The sequence below is a fragment of the Chelonia mydas genome, chromosome 21 (genome assembly GCF_015237465.2).
Source record: "Chelonia mydas isolate rCheMyd1 chromosome 21, rCheMyd1.pri.v2, whole genome shotgun sequence".
Classification (NCBI taxonomy): Eukaryota; Metazoa; Chordata; order Testudines; family Cheloniidae; genus Chelonia; species Chelonia mydas.
In genome coordinates this window covers 9,807,963-9,821,478 of record NC_051261.2, presented here as the reverse complement: position 1 = coordinate 9,821,478, position 13,516 = coordinate 9,807,963, and the positions used below count along the sequence as shown (strand labels likewise).

Below are 13,516 nucleotides of genomic sequence, written 5' to 3'. Positions count from 1 at the left end.
TAGATAAAACAACACTTAACAGACAATACACCTATTAAACAGTAAGGTCAGACTGTCCCACAGCCTGAGAGCAGTTGAACTAACTACCTCTCCTGCATCAGCAAGAGCCCTCAGGAGCTAATGGGTCGTTAGCCCAACAAAGAGATTCCCACATTACGGGCCTGTAGGACCTCTCCCCAGTGGCTGCCCATGTGGAGGGGACGAGAACTCTGTTTGTGTGTCTGCAGGAGTCTAGGCAGCAGGTTTACGTGGTTCCCACACTTCACCCTTCTCAGCCCACAAAGATGTAGCCATTCATGATTTAGCTTGATTTAAAGGAAGCTCCATTAGATGTTGGATTCAACCCCCAAGGGAAGGGGTGGGAGACCCATACCTGGCACATTTCAAAACAGACACACAAAAGCCCTGGGGAATGGACTATAGCAAACAATCTTGCATTGGGAGGTGAGGGGAAAGGAGATGGATAAATGATCCAGCAGGCCTTTTCCATCCCCAGTGGTTGTGTGGCTGTACAAAGAACTTCTACAGGACTTGGACACTTGGAACGTACATGGCTTTAGCTGCCACACAATAGATCCATGTGGCAGCAGGCACCCCCTCTTTGTTCCCTTGTTTGTACAACAGAATATCACAAAACATATTTATAAATTCTTTTGTTCTAACCAGGTAACAGTGATGCTCTCCAAATGCCTGAAAAGCACAGCCTGGCTTCGGCTGGATTCTCTGGACATGGGCAAAGAGATCCCTTGACTAATGTAGCACACCGTACCGCAGCTATTATAGAGGGAGGCCTGGGTCTGTTGTGTTTTTAACTGATTAGGCAAATTTAGTGTAAGTGAAAAGTGCTGGGCCTGGAGACTGATTTCCTCTCTTCATCCAGAGCCTAGATACAGCACAGCAATTATAACTTCAGCTTTGAGATCCCCACCACGGACAAAAAGGGATTTCGCTCTCTCTGACCCACTTATTTCTTGGCCTCTGCTTAGAATGCCAGGATGTGCATGAGGTCATGGTTTATACATTTTGGATGTCTGAGAGCGACCAGTTCATTTCAGAGCCGGAGTGCTCTTAAAGCACTTGTCATCCGTGACTTTAAAAAATGGCACCTTCTTACTAACTGTATCAACCAACGCCCTGTGTATCATCAAGTCAGAGCATGTGACTTGACTAACACAAACCGTCCTTTCCTCCTGCAGATGCAGTTATAGGAGAGTGAGCTAGAGTATATTCTGCCTCACCCATTGTCTGAAATGAATCCTTATCAAGAAGCACCCTGCACAGGACAGAAATACCTATGGTCTGACCAAGGCTGATGCTAAAGGGGAATTATATATGTGCAGCCCGGTAAAGCACTGGCTTTTTTGCAATAACATCTTAATTATTTTTATTTATTATTTGCACTGCGGTAGCACCTAGAGTCCCAATCGTGAACCAGGGCCCCATTGTGCTAGGTGCTGTACAGACACAGAACAAAGAGGCATTTCCAGCCCCAAAGCACAAGCTCACGGTTAATGTGCTGCCCACGCTATGAGATCAGTGGTTTTAGCATAGCTCAGTGATACAGGAAGCTGTGCAGAAACATTCACATATTTACCTCTAGGTTGCTTCCCATAGAGACAAGTGTGTGCCTGTGAGTGTGTGTGTGTGTGTGTGTGTGTGTGTGTAAACTGCTGCCCTCTATTGGATGGAATGGGAACTGCTCAAGAGAGGGTCAGGATCCCTGCTGTTCTCAGTTTGTGATTTTCCTTTAGCCCTGTTGCTGCCAATAAATTCCAAGCAGCTAGCCAGGACAGCATCACAATGTTTTCTATTATATTGTCTTGTATTCAGTGTATTTGAACACCAGGATAGCTTATTCACTAATGTACATGGGGAAATATTTATTCAGTCTATTTTGGGAAATAGATGATTTGGCCCATGTGGGTTTGGAGATCAATTTCCTCCTCTCTAAGGGACCCTGTTCAAACGCACATCACTCCGCTGTACTGAAGACATTTTCAGCCCATCTCTGGGTTTGGTTTTTTAAGTCCCACGGTGCCACCTAGTGGTCAGAGAGAGTATGACCATGCTTCGGCTTCCAGTTCAACACATTCTCTCAACTGCACTGGTAACTGCATCGCTTGTCCTGAAAAAATTCTTAAATACAGTTCGGCTTTGTGAAACTAGACAGAATTTGGACCGTGTCTGATTGGGGTTGTGTTTATGCTTCCTTTCTTTGTCGAAGAGCGTGGTGGATCTCACCTATAGATCAGGGCAGTACCAGAGGATTCTGAAGAGATGAGATGAGGCTCGGGTGTTGCAAATTCATAAACAGTTAGATTCAGAGTGGCTCCCTCTTCCATTTCCAGCTGCACTGGGTGTTCCTGGAGATGGAAGTGCAGGAAAATGGAGGTTGAGGACAGGTGAGAATAGAGAAAAGGGACTTGCATCAAGGCACTCTCGACACTGCAGTTTGAATGAAGTCGGGAAACTATTTTCAGAAGCTGACCTTGAAACACATTGTCCTTCTATATTGAGATTTCTATCAAAGGATCTCAACAGATTTTATCGTGTAGAATATGTTATTATCCCTGTTACAGATGGGGAAACTGAGGCACAGACGGGGGAGGAGGGGAACAACTTGCCCAGGGTCACATACAGCGTCAGTGACAGAGCTCAGAACATAAGCCAAATCTTCTGACTCCCAGTCCCCTGTTCTCACCACTGGACATTCCTACCTCCCCCAGTTTGTCAAACAGCTTCAGATCCCGTAAGGTGGTTCTGCTGGCTGACACGGGCAGGGGAAATCTAACAAAAATCCTTTGATCTAGGACAGTTTCCCTGCACCATTTTAAAAACCTTGCCCCTGTCCATGCTGTGTGTCACTGGCCAACAGATCATTTCCTGAAGATGGTGTCTTAATACAACCCACATTGCAGCAGAGATGTGGCCTGACTTCTTCATTGTCTTGCACCCAAATGCTATGACATTTCCGCACCTAGGCAGAGAAACACTCATACACAACTGCTTTATTGAGTTGCTAACTCCTCAGCTACCCTGAGTTCACTTCCTGTAGCTCTACCAGTTCCTGGGTCAGCTTTAAAGTGACAAAGTCTCTTGGCTGAACAAACATATTGTACTGCAGACAGTATCAAGGAAGGCAGCAGCAAAGAAAGGATGGCCCAGTGTCTAGAGGACTGGCCCAGGACTGAGAAAACCTGGGTTTAAGTCCCTGCTCTGCTACAGACTTCCTCTATGACCTTGGCCAAGTCACTTAGTCTCTCTGTGCCTCAGTTCCCCATCTATAAAAAGGGGGTAGTAGCATTGCTCTGCCTTTCAGAGGTGCTGCGAGGTGCCCAGATACTATGATAAAGGGGCCATATAAGTGCTGAAGACAGATAGCACCTAGAAATCTAGCCAGACAGAGAAGTACATATTTGAGTGTCTGAGTAAGAGTGGGGCCTGGAGGGTCAAATGTAGTACTCCTTGCAGTAGAGAAATGGGGCTCGGTTGGACCCATTTATAGTCTATCTGTGTGAGACCGAACCACTCGCCTCCGTCTCAGAACCCTTTTTGGTGTCACTCAAACTGCCCTGCTATGACATTTAACAGAGGTAATGCCGGACGGTGGGAACCGTACAGCATCCAGTGCTATGAATTTGGCCACCCTTTGAACTGAAGGCCTCGGAGAAGGGTCAGATTGAGTCATTGTGTCTCCTCTTGCACTGGCTGGAATGTTAATTAGGAAATTGCAGGTGCCTTTTCAATGGGATTGTCAGTGAAGGCAAAATGACTTTTGTGGACATACCTCCTTTCATCCGAAGGACTCGATAGGCGAATTAAGCCTCACAGCACACCTCTGTCAGGTGATATGTATCCTTATCTTACAGATGCCTCGAGAAGTTAACTGACTATGGGTAACTAACTATGACTATGACCCTAACAGAGGGTCAGTAGCAGATCTGGGAATAGAACCCAAAGGCCCTGAATACCAGTTCCCTGCTCTAACCACTACACTGCACTACTTAGGTTTTAGCATTCATTTTTTCATCCTTCACAGCTCTAAGTGCCTCCAAGACACCTCCGTATTTCAATCAGGGAGGCCAGCTGTGTTGTCAGGACTACTCAGCTTGCAGTTACCTAACCCTGCAGAGGCTTTAGGGCATCTCTAGCAGGAACTTTAGGGGCATAATCTAGAAATCTTGCTAGGCCCTGACTGCAGAATCTCGATTAGGGGCAAGGATGAAAGAGGCAGAGAGGACCCAGCAGGATTTTCTGATCCCAGTTGGGTTTACAGCATTAGCAGTCGCAAAAATATAATGTAAAAATCACTGATTTGATTTGGAAGCAGAGCAAACGATATCTGGGACCAGCACGAGGGAATAAAGGAGAGCCCCAGGCTGTCCTTTTTACAGTCCCTTTTCCGAACGGGTGAGCGCTTATCCCTGCTTGTAAAGTAAAAGCAAAAGTACCTCACCGCTAGTTTAGCCCACTGCTCTGTATTATATAACCAACCTTAGGAACAGGAAGCTTCCGTCTCTGCTTGTACATGTTGATGAGCTTGTTCCATGGAGACAGCTCTGCCTTCGGAGATCCTCCATTTAGATCCTCTGTTTACAAAACCCCACAAATAAAGCAGTGAATCCTCTGAGCAGTCTCATCGTACATCCCATATGGAAGGGTAATACATGTCCCAGATACAGTATATGATCAAGCGCCAACCCCTTTGTTGGCATATCTCCAGTGAAGTGAATGGTGTTAGGCCAGTAGAGAGCTCAGCCCCTGGTATTTAAACAGATGACAGCATATAAAATGAACTAAAATGGGTTATAAAGGGTGGTCACATACTGTGGTGATAAGGAATATAAATGCACTTGGATCAAAGTGCATTTCTCAGCTGGACTCTTCATGGCTATGGAAAGGGCTTCTACTCTGCTTCTGACCCATCCACATTGGCCTCTCCTCCCCAATGCTGAGACCTGCTCTCCATGTCCATTGGACCGAGCCCAGAGACTTTCCCAATGCAGCACAGAGTGCCTACAGTAATTGAGTTCTCAAGATTCAGGGATCAGCATGGATGTGAAGGACTAGACCGAGGTATTTGGAAACCTCGTCTACCTACCAGAATACCTGACAATTCTCAAGAGACGTAATTCCCAAATGGATCAGGAGGGATTCCCTTTATCTACAGCCTCTCTACCATTCCTCACCTTTCAGGAGGTGCTCTCTCTCTTCCTTGGCACGGAAGTCCTGGGCGGTCAGTGCCAGGGGTCCTGCAGTCGGTCTGATTCCTTCGTTGTCAGCACGCGGAACCTGTGAGATCCCAGCCCTGAACCCAGAACACAGTTACGCATGGCTGGGTGCCCATGAACAGGATGGCACTCAAGTGACCACACGCTCGCTCACTCACTCCAACCACGAGAACAAGGCCTTCGCCCAGTTCAAAGCGAAGAGGCGGAATCACATTTAAAACACCAGCACACCTGGCACTGATTGTCCCACTTGTTGAAGGACTTGACCTAAAGAGGCCGAGGACTGGAAGGGGCCACAATGCTGATCGCTCACGTACACCAGGTTAAGTGCAAAGCAACTCCATGGACCTCAGTGGCGTTAGTTCAGATTTCCACTGGAGTTCCTCCACATTTACACTGGATTTCCTCCACATTTACGCTGGCATAGCTGGAAGCAGAACCCGGCCCTTTCACTTACAAGGTCAGGAGTGGGGCCCAGTGACTGTACATCCCAGGATGTACAGCCCAGCTACTCTGTGCTGGCGCTGACAGCCTATTGCTGTGGGTGACAGGGCCTGACAACAGAGACGAAGAGGCTCACTTAAATGCAATAGTAAAGAGCAAATAAGATGCTGCTTGCTTAGTGATATTCAGTAAAACCCAAACTAGTGGCCCCCTACAAAAAGACCATTGCCCAGGATCTGACAGGCTTCCCGTTGTCTATATGGGCCCACAACAAATTCATATTTACTCTGAGACAACCCACAACCCTCTCCACTATCTAAAGGCTGAATGCTTGTCCCATTTAATGGTCCCCCAGATCTGTGTGGGAGGGGGACTGGGAGTTTGGCCACCTATCTCAGTGAGGCCAGGATCCGGCCTTGTGTCGCTAACAACCAAACTTACTTTCCCCATGTTCCTGTGTCACCAGAAGCTTCTCCCACCCTCTCTGCTTCCCTGCCAGAGATTCTGTTGCACGGATCCTGGGCTGTTTTATCTTTGCCCACAGCAGTGTTGACAAAGCCACCGGCATCTCCCATCTCCATGCCACTGTGGTCCAGCGTAGGAGGGGATCTCCTGCCACGGCTGGAAGGGGTGCCCCCAAGACTGCTATTCTTCAGTTCTCCAAGGATCTCCCCCATGCGGTCGCCTGTTGCATCTCCACGGGGCTCATCGGTCGGGTGGTCGCCAGTTAGCTCTTTGCCCGCTGGCTGGCTGGTCTCAGACTCAGCCCCAGCGGGCACCAGGGAGCTGTCTTCTTCTCGGTCCCCGACGTCCCCTCTCTCTTGTGCGTCTGCTCTGGTTTCTGGGCCCTCCTGTGCGCTCTGCCTGAGCCCAAAGAGGTTCCTAACAAGCTGGAGCACCGAGGGCCTGCTGGAAACAGGGGGAATGGTCAGAGGATTCATTTCTCTCCGCCGCCAGAGGAGGGGATCTGGTGAGGTCACCCTGACAGCTGGGCTGGGGTTTCTCAACAGTTTGGAACCAGGGATTCCCATTGAAATATGGCTGCCTCCAGAATTCAGAACTGCCCCAGAGTTCTGCGGGGGAGGCGGAAGGCCAATCGAGCTGAGCTGCTGTACAAGAAGGGAGCAGCCAGAGAAATGGTGGGCGCTCATGAAACATTCAGTAATAGCAAGATGACTTATTTATATGGAATTCCCCCCCCCCCAGTCATTTGGCATTGATTTGAAAGCTCTCCACTTTGAACTGTCACAACAAGATGGAAGGAAAAGAAAGGTCAGCGGAAATGTGGGCGAATTGCTCCAGAAAGGGATACTGGTTAAATAAGGAAGCTAAAAATATTACTTTTGCTGTAGGTATGGTTAGAGCAAATGGTCTAAAAGGAAACAACTCCACTGGCCACTGGGAGATAATTCATTCCTTGCAACAATAATAAAAAAGCAAAGAAAGAAGTCCATTTCTGATGGTTTTACAGCTCCACCGATGAGTTCGGCCAGGTCTACATTAGCAATTTTTGCTGGTTCCCACGGGCTCACAGCAGTGTTGACAAAACCACTGGACTCTCCCGTCTCCAAGCCACTGGGGTCCAGCATAGGAGGGGAAATGGTGGGTAGGGGTGTGATTTTTTTGGTGTCTTTTCTATTCTGGCAAAAGCCCTAATCCTTTACTAGTATGAACTGTGTCTACACTAGGAGCATTCGTCAGTGTAGCTACACCAGCAAACCTTTTCTAGTGTAGACCTGGGTCTTAGTTCTCAGTTGTTGTGCAGGCTGCTTTTTGCTGGGCAACATTTTTCCACATCAGCTCCAAGGTCACCTGTGCATCGTGACAATCAGGGACCCTTATTCTCCACAGTCCTGCACCCTACCATTTACACCAGTCCACAGTGGGTATAAAACACTGCCATTCTGATCTGGGAGCATCTGCCACCCTCCTTGCACTGGCGTACAGGACTCTGCAAAGCCAGGGCAATGGAGAATCAGGGCCAGGGTGCGTGGGATCTCTGATCTGAGGCGGTTAAAAGAGATAGCTCAGTCTTGCAATGAAGATTAGTCCAAGCAACATTAGCACCAAGTTCCTGAATCATGCAGCGACCTTGGACGCTGCTGAGCTCCAGCACAATTCAGTCTCATCGCCCTGCACGACCAAACCGTACCTTCCCCATGTCAGCAGAGCATTGCATTGTACTTGGATCCCCCTTCACAGTCGATACATAAGAGATGGGATCTCAAAGATCTGATGATCTTAATTACCTTCAGCTGTCAACACCATCTCCCAGTGGTCTTAGTACCTCTCCCCGCTTCACACTTAACACTTTCAAACCCATTTCCTGGCATTCTTGATACCTCTCTCTTTCTCCCCCCCCCCCCGCCCTCACACACACTCCAGCCACACCCATTTGCAGATGTATCATGTTACTAGTGAGAGGAGATGCCTGTTTGAATCGTAGCTTCCCCCGGGGTGGAATTGCTGGGAAGCTCATAGGCCTAGAGCAGAATCTCTCACAACTCTTCTGTGGCCCAAGGAGCAGGTTGGGGTGGCCCATGAAGAGCTGGCTGACCAGTTGATACAAGTTCTCCTCCTTGTTTCCAGCCCCTGAACTGGATTAAGGACAGCCACACAAGAGAAACATAGGATTGTAACTGAGCAATGAGTGCGTCTTCTATAAGGCTGTGTCCAGACTGGTATTCATCTTAACATCTCTCCCCCTTGCTATGGTGATAGTAACAGTGGAGTTGCCAGCATAGCTGCTCAGAGCAGGTCTGGACAGCAGAGTGGTCAAACACCAGAAGCCAGTGCACATTAGCAGAGCAGCACCAGTGTTAATGCAGCGATGGGCCGTTTTAAGAGGAAAAAAAATCAGGCCTAAAACTCAGATCTGCCATTAGCTAGGCTGAGCCACGGACGACAAACTTGTTAATGCAGAAATAAGATTGCTTGGAGCTGCCTTGTGCCTTTCCAGCATGTTAAGGTCAGCTGCACTCAAACCTTTGAAACCAGGAAATAGAAAGTGAACTCACTGAAAAGTTAAATCAACAACATGTGAAGACAACGCTATTACACTGCACTAGTGCTCAGGAAATAGCACGGCAAAGTTGCCTCCCCCGACCCTGAATATTCTTATGACTAATCACAAACAGAAGGGGTTGGATTCGGTCCACTCACGCCACTGGAGTTACACTTTACCCATAGTGCTTCCGAGTCTTTCATTCGCTCCTATGTGATTTGCCGCCCCACCCCTACTCCCTGCGTCCCATCAGCCATCTGTGTCATCAATGCCTTACCTCCCCAAGGGCCATCTCTCAGCAGATGCTCCTCCCGCATCTCCTGTCCCAGAGCGCTGCCCGCATGCCTCCCCTGTTGCTCCACTTCCCATGCTCTGCTTCTCCTCCTCGTCCACGCTGGCGCCAATGCAGCTCCCGCTCTCGGAGAGGTCTGACAAGGCCCAGTCACCGGAGTCTCCCATCTCCATGCCACTGTGGTCCAGCGTAGGAGGGGATCTCCTGCCACGGCTGGAAGGGGTGTCCCCCAGACTGATATCCTTCAGCTCGCCATGGATCTCCCCTATGAGGTCGCCTGTTGCATCTCCACGGGGCTCATCGATCGGGTGGTCGCCAGTTAGCTCTTTGCCCGCTGGCTGGCCGGTCTCAGACTCAGCCCCAGCAGGCACCAGGGAGCTGTTTTCTTCTCGGTCCCCAATATTACTCCGCTCTTGTGCGTCTGCTCTGGTTTCTGGGCCCTCCTGTGCGCTCTGCCTGAGCCCAAAGAGGTTCCTAACAAGCTGGAGCACCGAGGGCCTGCTGGAAACAGGGGGAACGGTCAGAGGATCCATCTCTCTCGGCCGCCACAGGAGGGGATCTGGTGAGGTCACCCGGACAGCCGGGCTGAGGTTTGTCAACAGTTTAGAACCAAGGATTCAAATTGAAACCCCCCCCTCCCCAACAGTTCAGAAACTCCCAGGAATTCTAGAGTTCCATGGGGGAGGGAAGGGATGCAGATAATCTATCAATAACGACTATTCTATCGCTTAGATTGTAAGGGCAGGGACCGTCTTTTTGTTCTGTGTCTGTACAGCACCTAGCACAATGGGGTCCTGGGCCATGACTGGGGTTCCTTGGTGTGACTGTAATAAACAATAATAATATACAGGAATCAGTTATTATTATTTGTCACTGTTCGTGCTGCTGCTCCTCCACCTCCGAGCGCTGTCCATGTAAAATGAATAGCGAAATCCCTAGTGACATCGCTGTGTCACCAGAAGGGCTAGGCTAGATTTTATTAATTTACTTCCCTCCCCCCCACCAGCCCATATGGCTAGAATTTTCAAAAGAGCCCAGTGCTCATTTAGGAACCAAAAATATCTAGCAATTTAGTGTAACAAAAGGGAGCTTCTGGGTGAAGATCTAGCCCCTATTGCGGGTGGAATTCTCTTTTTGCCCCCCATTTATTTCCTTTATCTGTATATGATTCTAGGAATGTTGCTCTGTGTGTCAAGCTGAAGCCTCAAACGTCTGCTGGGTCAGTGAGAAGCGCGGGAAGCAGCTACAAGCATGGCTGAGAGCCCTTTTTGCTTAGAATATCCCCACGTTCAATCATCCCTGGTCTCCACGGTCCGTTACCACCCAGTTTTTAAGTTCATAGCCATTTTGACCTTTTGAATTACACCCGTGCAGCACACAGCTACAGTCATGCATGAATCTACAACATGCCAAGAGATCTAGAGACCATTGTACAAAGGTAACAACTGGTCACCCTTACTCTACAGCTAATTTGCACGCAACAATTTAATTGGTTGTATAAGGGAGACTGCACTGGTGGGGATTACTTGTCCCTAATGCCATACCTGTGCACCCAGCTGCCACCTGCCCAAATGAGCACAAATCTCCCAGCACAACACCTCCAGACACAAGTCAACACAACCACCCACACCACACCACAACCAGCAGACAGCCCCCCAAACACTCATAGCCCCTCCCTGCAGCACACATCCCTCAGCTACCCCCTGCACAAATCCACACAACGCTCCCAGAACAACCCAACCCGCACACACCGATCAACACACCCACGGAGTCAGCACACACAATAACCCTAAACATCATTCTGGAGCCTAGAATGTCTGAGTCAGTGTGAAGGGAGGGAAGCGGCTACATGCACGGCCAAGAGCTCTTCTTGTACAGAACGTCACCAGGTTCAATCATCGCTGGTGTTTGCAGTCTGTTGCCATCCAATCTTTAAGTTTCAGCCATTTTCAGCTTTGCTTTTCTTTTTTTCAAACACACACACGTGACTTTATGGACTACACCCATGGCATTGTCACCATTGCAGGCGAACTTCTGTGGTCCCTCTCAAGGGCTTCAACTTAAAGGTTTCTGGCTCCCAGCCATTACCTCTCTTGGGCAGAGACCTGTGTCTCACTCCCTCTGGACCCGAGGTTTTAAGGCTGCAATGGTCCCTATCTTCTACACTGTGATATCCCCAGCAAGCCAGTCTGCTGAAAAAGGCCAGCACCCGTGCGTTCCTTTCCCTCCAAGGGCTGGGACCAGTGTATTGCCTGCAGTTACAAGTTACCACACAGCTCCTTCTGAGCAAACACATTTGTTGTCAAGGTGGAAGCATTACAGAGAAAGCATTTCAAAACAAGTAAAGAAGCTACATGTGTGCTAAAAGCCTACCAGAGATCAGCCCCAAATCCAACCGAGGGCCCTGGTGGTTGGTGTCGGTCCTTCAAGCCCCACAAATGGGTTTTCCCTGTGGTTAGAAGTTCATATCAGTCTTTAGATCAGGGACCAGAATGAAGCCCTCAGTTTAAGTCCTTTCTTTACCTGGTGGTCCCTGGAGAACCCCATTTGAACCAGAATATATGAGCGTCCCTAGGAGGCAGTACGTCTCTGGGGTGTTATAATCTCAGTGATTTGCCGGAATCATCTCCTACTGTTTTCACTTGGTGGGGCAGCTGTGGCCCACCATGATACATAAACTGCTCATACACTTAATACAATATGGTCTCCCCAAGTTATTGCAGGATGTTGCCCTATCTGTCACAGCCACTGTACAGGCTTTTAGCTACTAGCTATTTGTATTGAGGTAGCACCTAAAAGAGTGGCTCTGAACCTTTCCAGACTGCAGTATCCCTTTCGAGAGTCTGATTTGTCTTGCGTACCCTCAAGTTTCACTTCATTTAAAAACTACTTGTTTACAAAATCAGACATAAAAATACAGAAGTGTCACAGCACGCTAGTACTGAAAAATTGCTGCCTTTCTCATTTTCACCATATCATTATAAAACAAATCATTTGGAATATAAATATTGTGCTTACATTTCAGTGTATAATATATAGAGCAGTATAAACAAATCATTGTCTGTATGAAATTTTAGTTTGTACTGACCTCGCTAGTGCTGTTTATGCAGCCTGTGTAAAACTAGGCAAATATCTGGATGAGTCGATGTACCCCCTGGAAGGGGTATGCATGTACCCCTGGTTGAGAACCACTGACCTAGAGGCCCCAGCCATGATCCGGGCCCTGTTCTGCTAGGTGCCTATGAATATATAGTGGGAAAAAGTCTAGCAACCATATCACTCCCCAAACTCTGTGCCTTCCAACAGCTTCCTGATATTCCTCAGGTTCACAGCAAACTCACCCTCCAAGATTTCAACTCCCCTACTCTTTGCTCCTCTTTTCTCTACCTCCTCCACATCCACAACTGGGGACACTCTTTCACTGGTATTGTCTTCTCACCTCCCTCCAGTCCCTTGCATTCTTGTCCACTTAGCACACTCTCACACCCAGGGGCAAGTGTGGTCCCAGGAAGCCCATGCAGAGCCAAGGAATCACCGAAGTGTAGGACTGGAATGACTCAAATAGGTTATCTAACCCAGCCCCCTGCACTCAAGGCAGGATTTAGGCTATGTCTACATTACAGCCTATGTCGGCATAATTTACGTCACTCAGGGGTGTGAATAAACCACCCCCGAGTGACATAAATTACACTGACATAAGCATTCTTGTGCACAGTGCTATGTCGGCAGGAGATCTTCTCAAGCCACCATAGCTTCTGCCGTTCGTGGAAGTGGTTTCTTCATCCTGACGGGAGAGCTCTCCCGTCGGCATACAGCATCTTCATCCCATGTGGCGCATGTGTAGACATGGCCTAAGTAATAACTAGACCACTCCTGACAGGTGTTTGTCTAACCCAAACTTCATTGCACCACGACCTCCTTCTGACAACGAAGTTATTACATGACCTTGGGGGTGGGGGGGTGCAGACCGAGCCTCACCACCCTGGTGGGGATGGAGCTTGGGTTTCAGCTTCAGCCCTGGGTCCCAGCAAGTCCAATACTGGCCCTGTCCACCCCATTAAAATGGGGTCACAACCCAATTTTGGGTCCTGACTCAGAGAACCCCTGCTCTAACCTGCTCTTAAAAAACTCCAATTGCAGAGAATCCACCACCTCCCTAGGCAATTTGTTCCAGTGCTTAACCACCCTGACAGGAAGTACTTCTTCCTAATGTTCATCCTAAACCTCCCTTGCTGCAATTTAAAGCCATTGCTTGTTGTCCTATCCTCAGAGATAAATGAGAACAATTTTTCACCCTCCTCCTTGGAACAACCTTTTACATACTTGAAAACGGTTATCATGTCCCTCCCCTCAGACTTCTCCTCTCCAAACCAAACAACCCCCATTTTTTCGCTCTTTCCTCGTAGGTCACGTTTTCTAGACCTTTAATCGTTTTTGACGCTCTCCTCTGGACTTTCTCCCATTTGTCCACATCCTTCCAGAAATGTGCTGCCCAGACCTGGATACTCCAATGGAGGCCTTATCAGCGCGGAGTAGAGCGTAAGA

General features: G+C 48.6%; 1 protein-coding gene across 12 annotated transcripts in view; it reads right to left on the bottom strand.

Moving 5' to 3' along the window:
• The window catches only part of LOC114020317 (circumsporozoite protein), a 70,192-nt gene that overhangs the window by 4,023 nt on the left and 52,653 nt on the right, over nt 1–13,516 (bottom strand). For 9 of the 12 annotated variants that reach the window (XM_037885284.1, XM_037885276.1, XM_037885278.1 and 6 more), the window contains 5 exons: nt 8,957–9,472; nt 6,117–6,584; nt 5,190–5,308; nt 4,495–4,589; nt 2,242–2,363 (listed from right to left, as the gene is read on the bottom strand). In XM_037885284.1, the coding sequence (XP_037741212.1) occupies nt 2,242–2,363; nt 4,495–4,589; nt 5,190–5,308; nt 6,117–6,584; nt 8,957–9,472 (1,320 nt within the window). The remainder of the gene's footprint in view (nt 1–2,241; nt 2,364–4,494; nt 4,590–5,189; nt 5,309–6,116; nt 6,585–8,956; nt 9,473–13,516) is intronic. The other 3 variants (XM_043533593.1, XM_037885283.1, XM_027825929.2) reach the window with 2 other exon arrangements.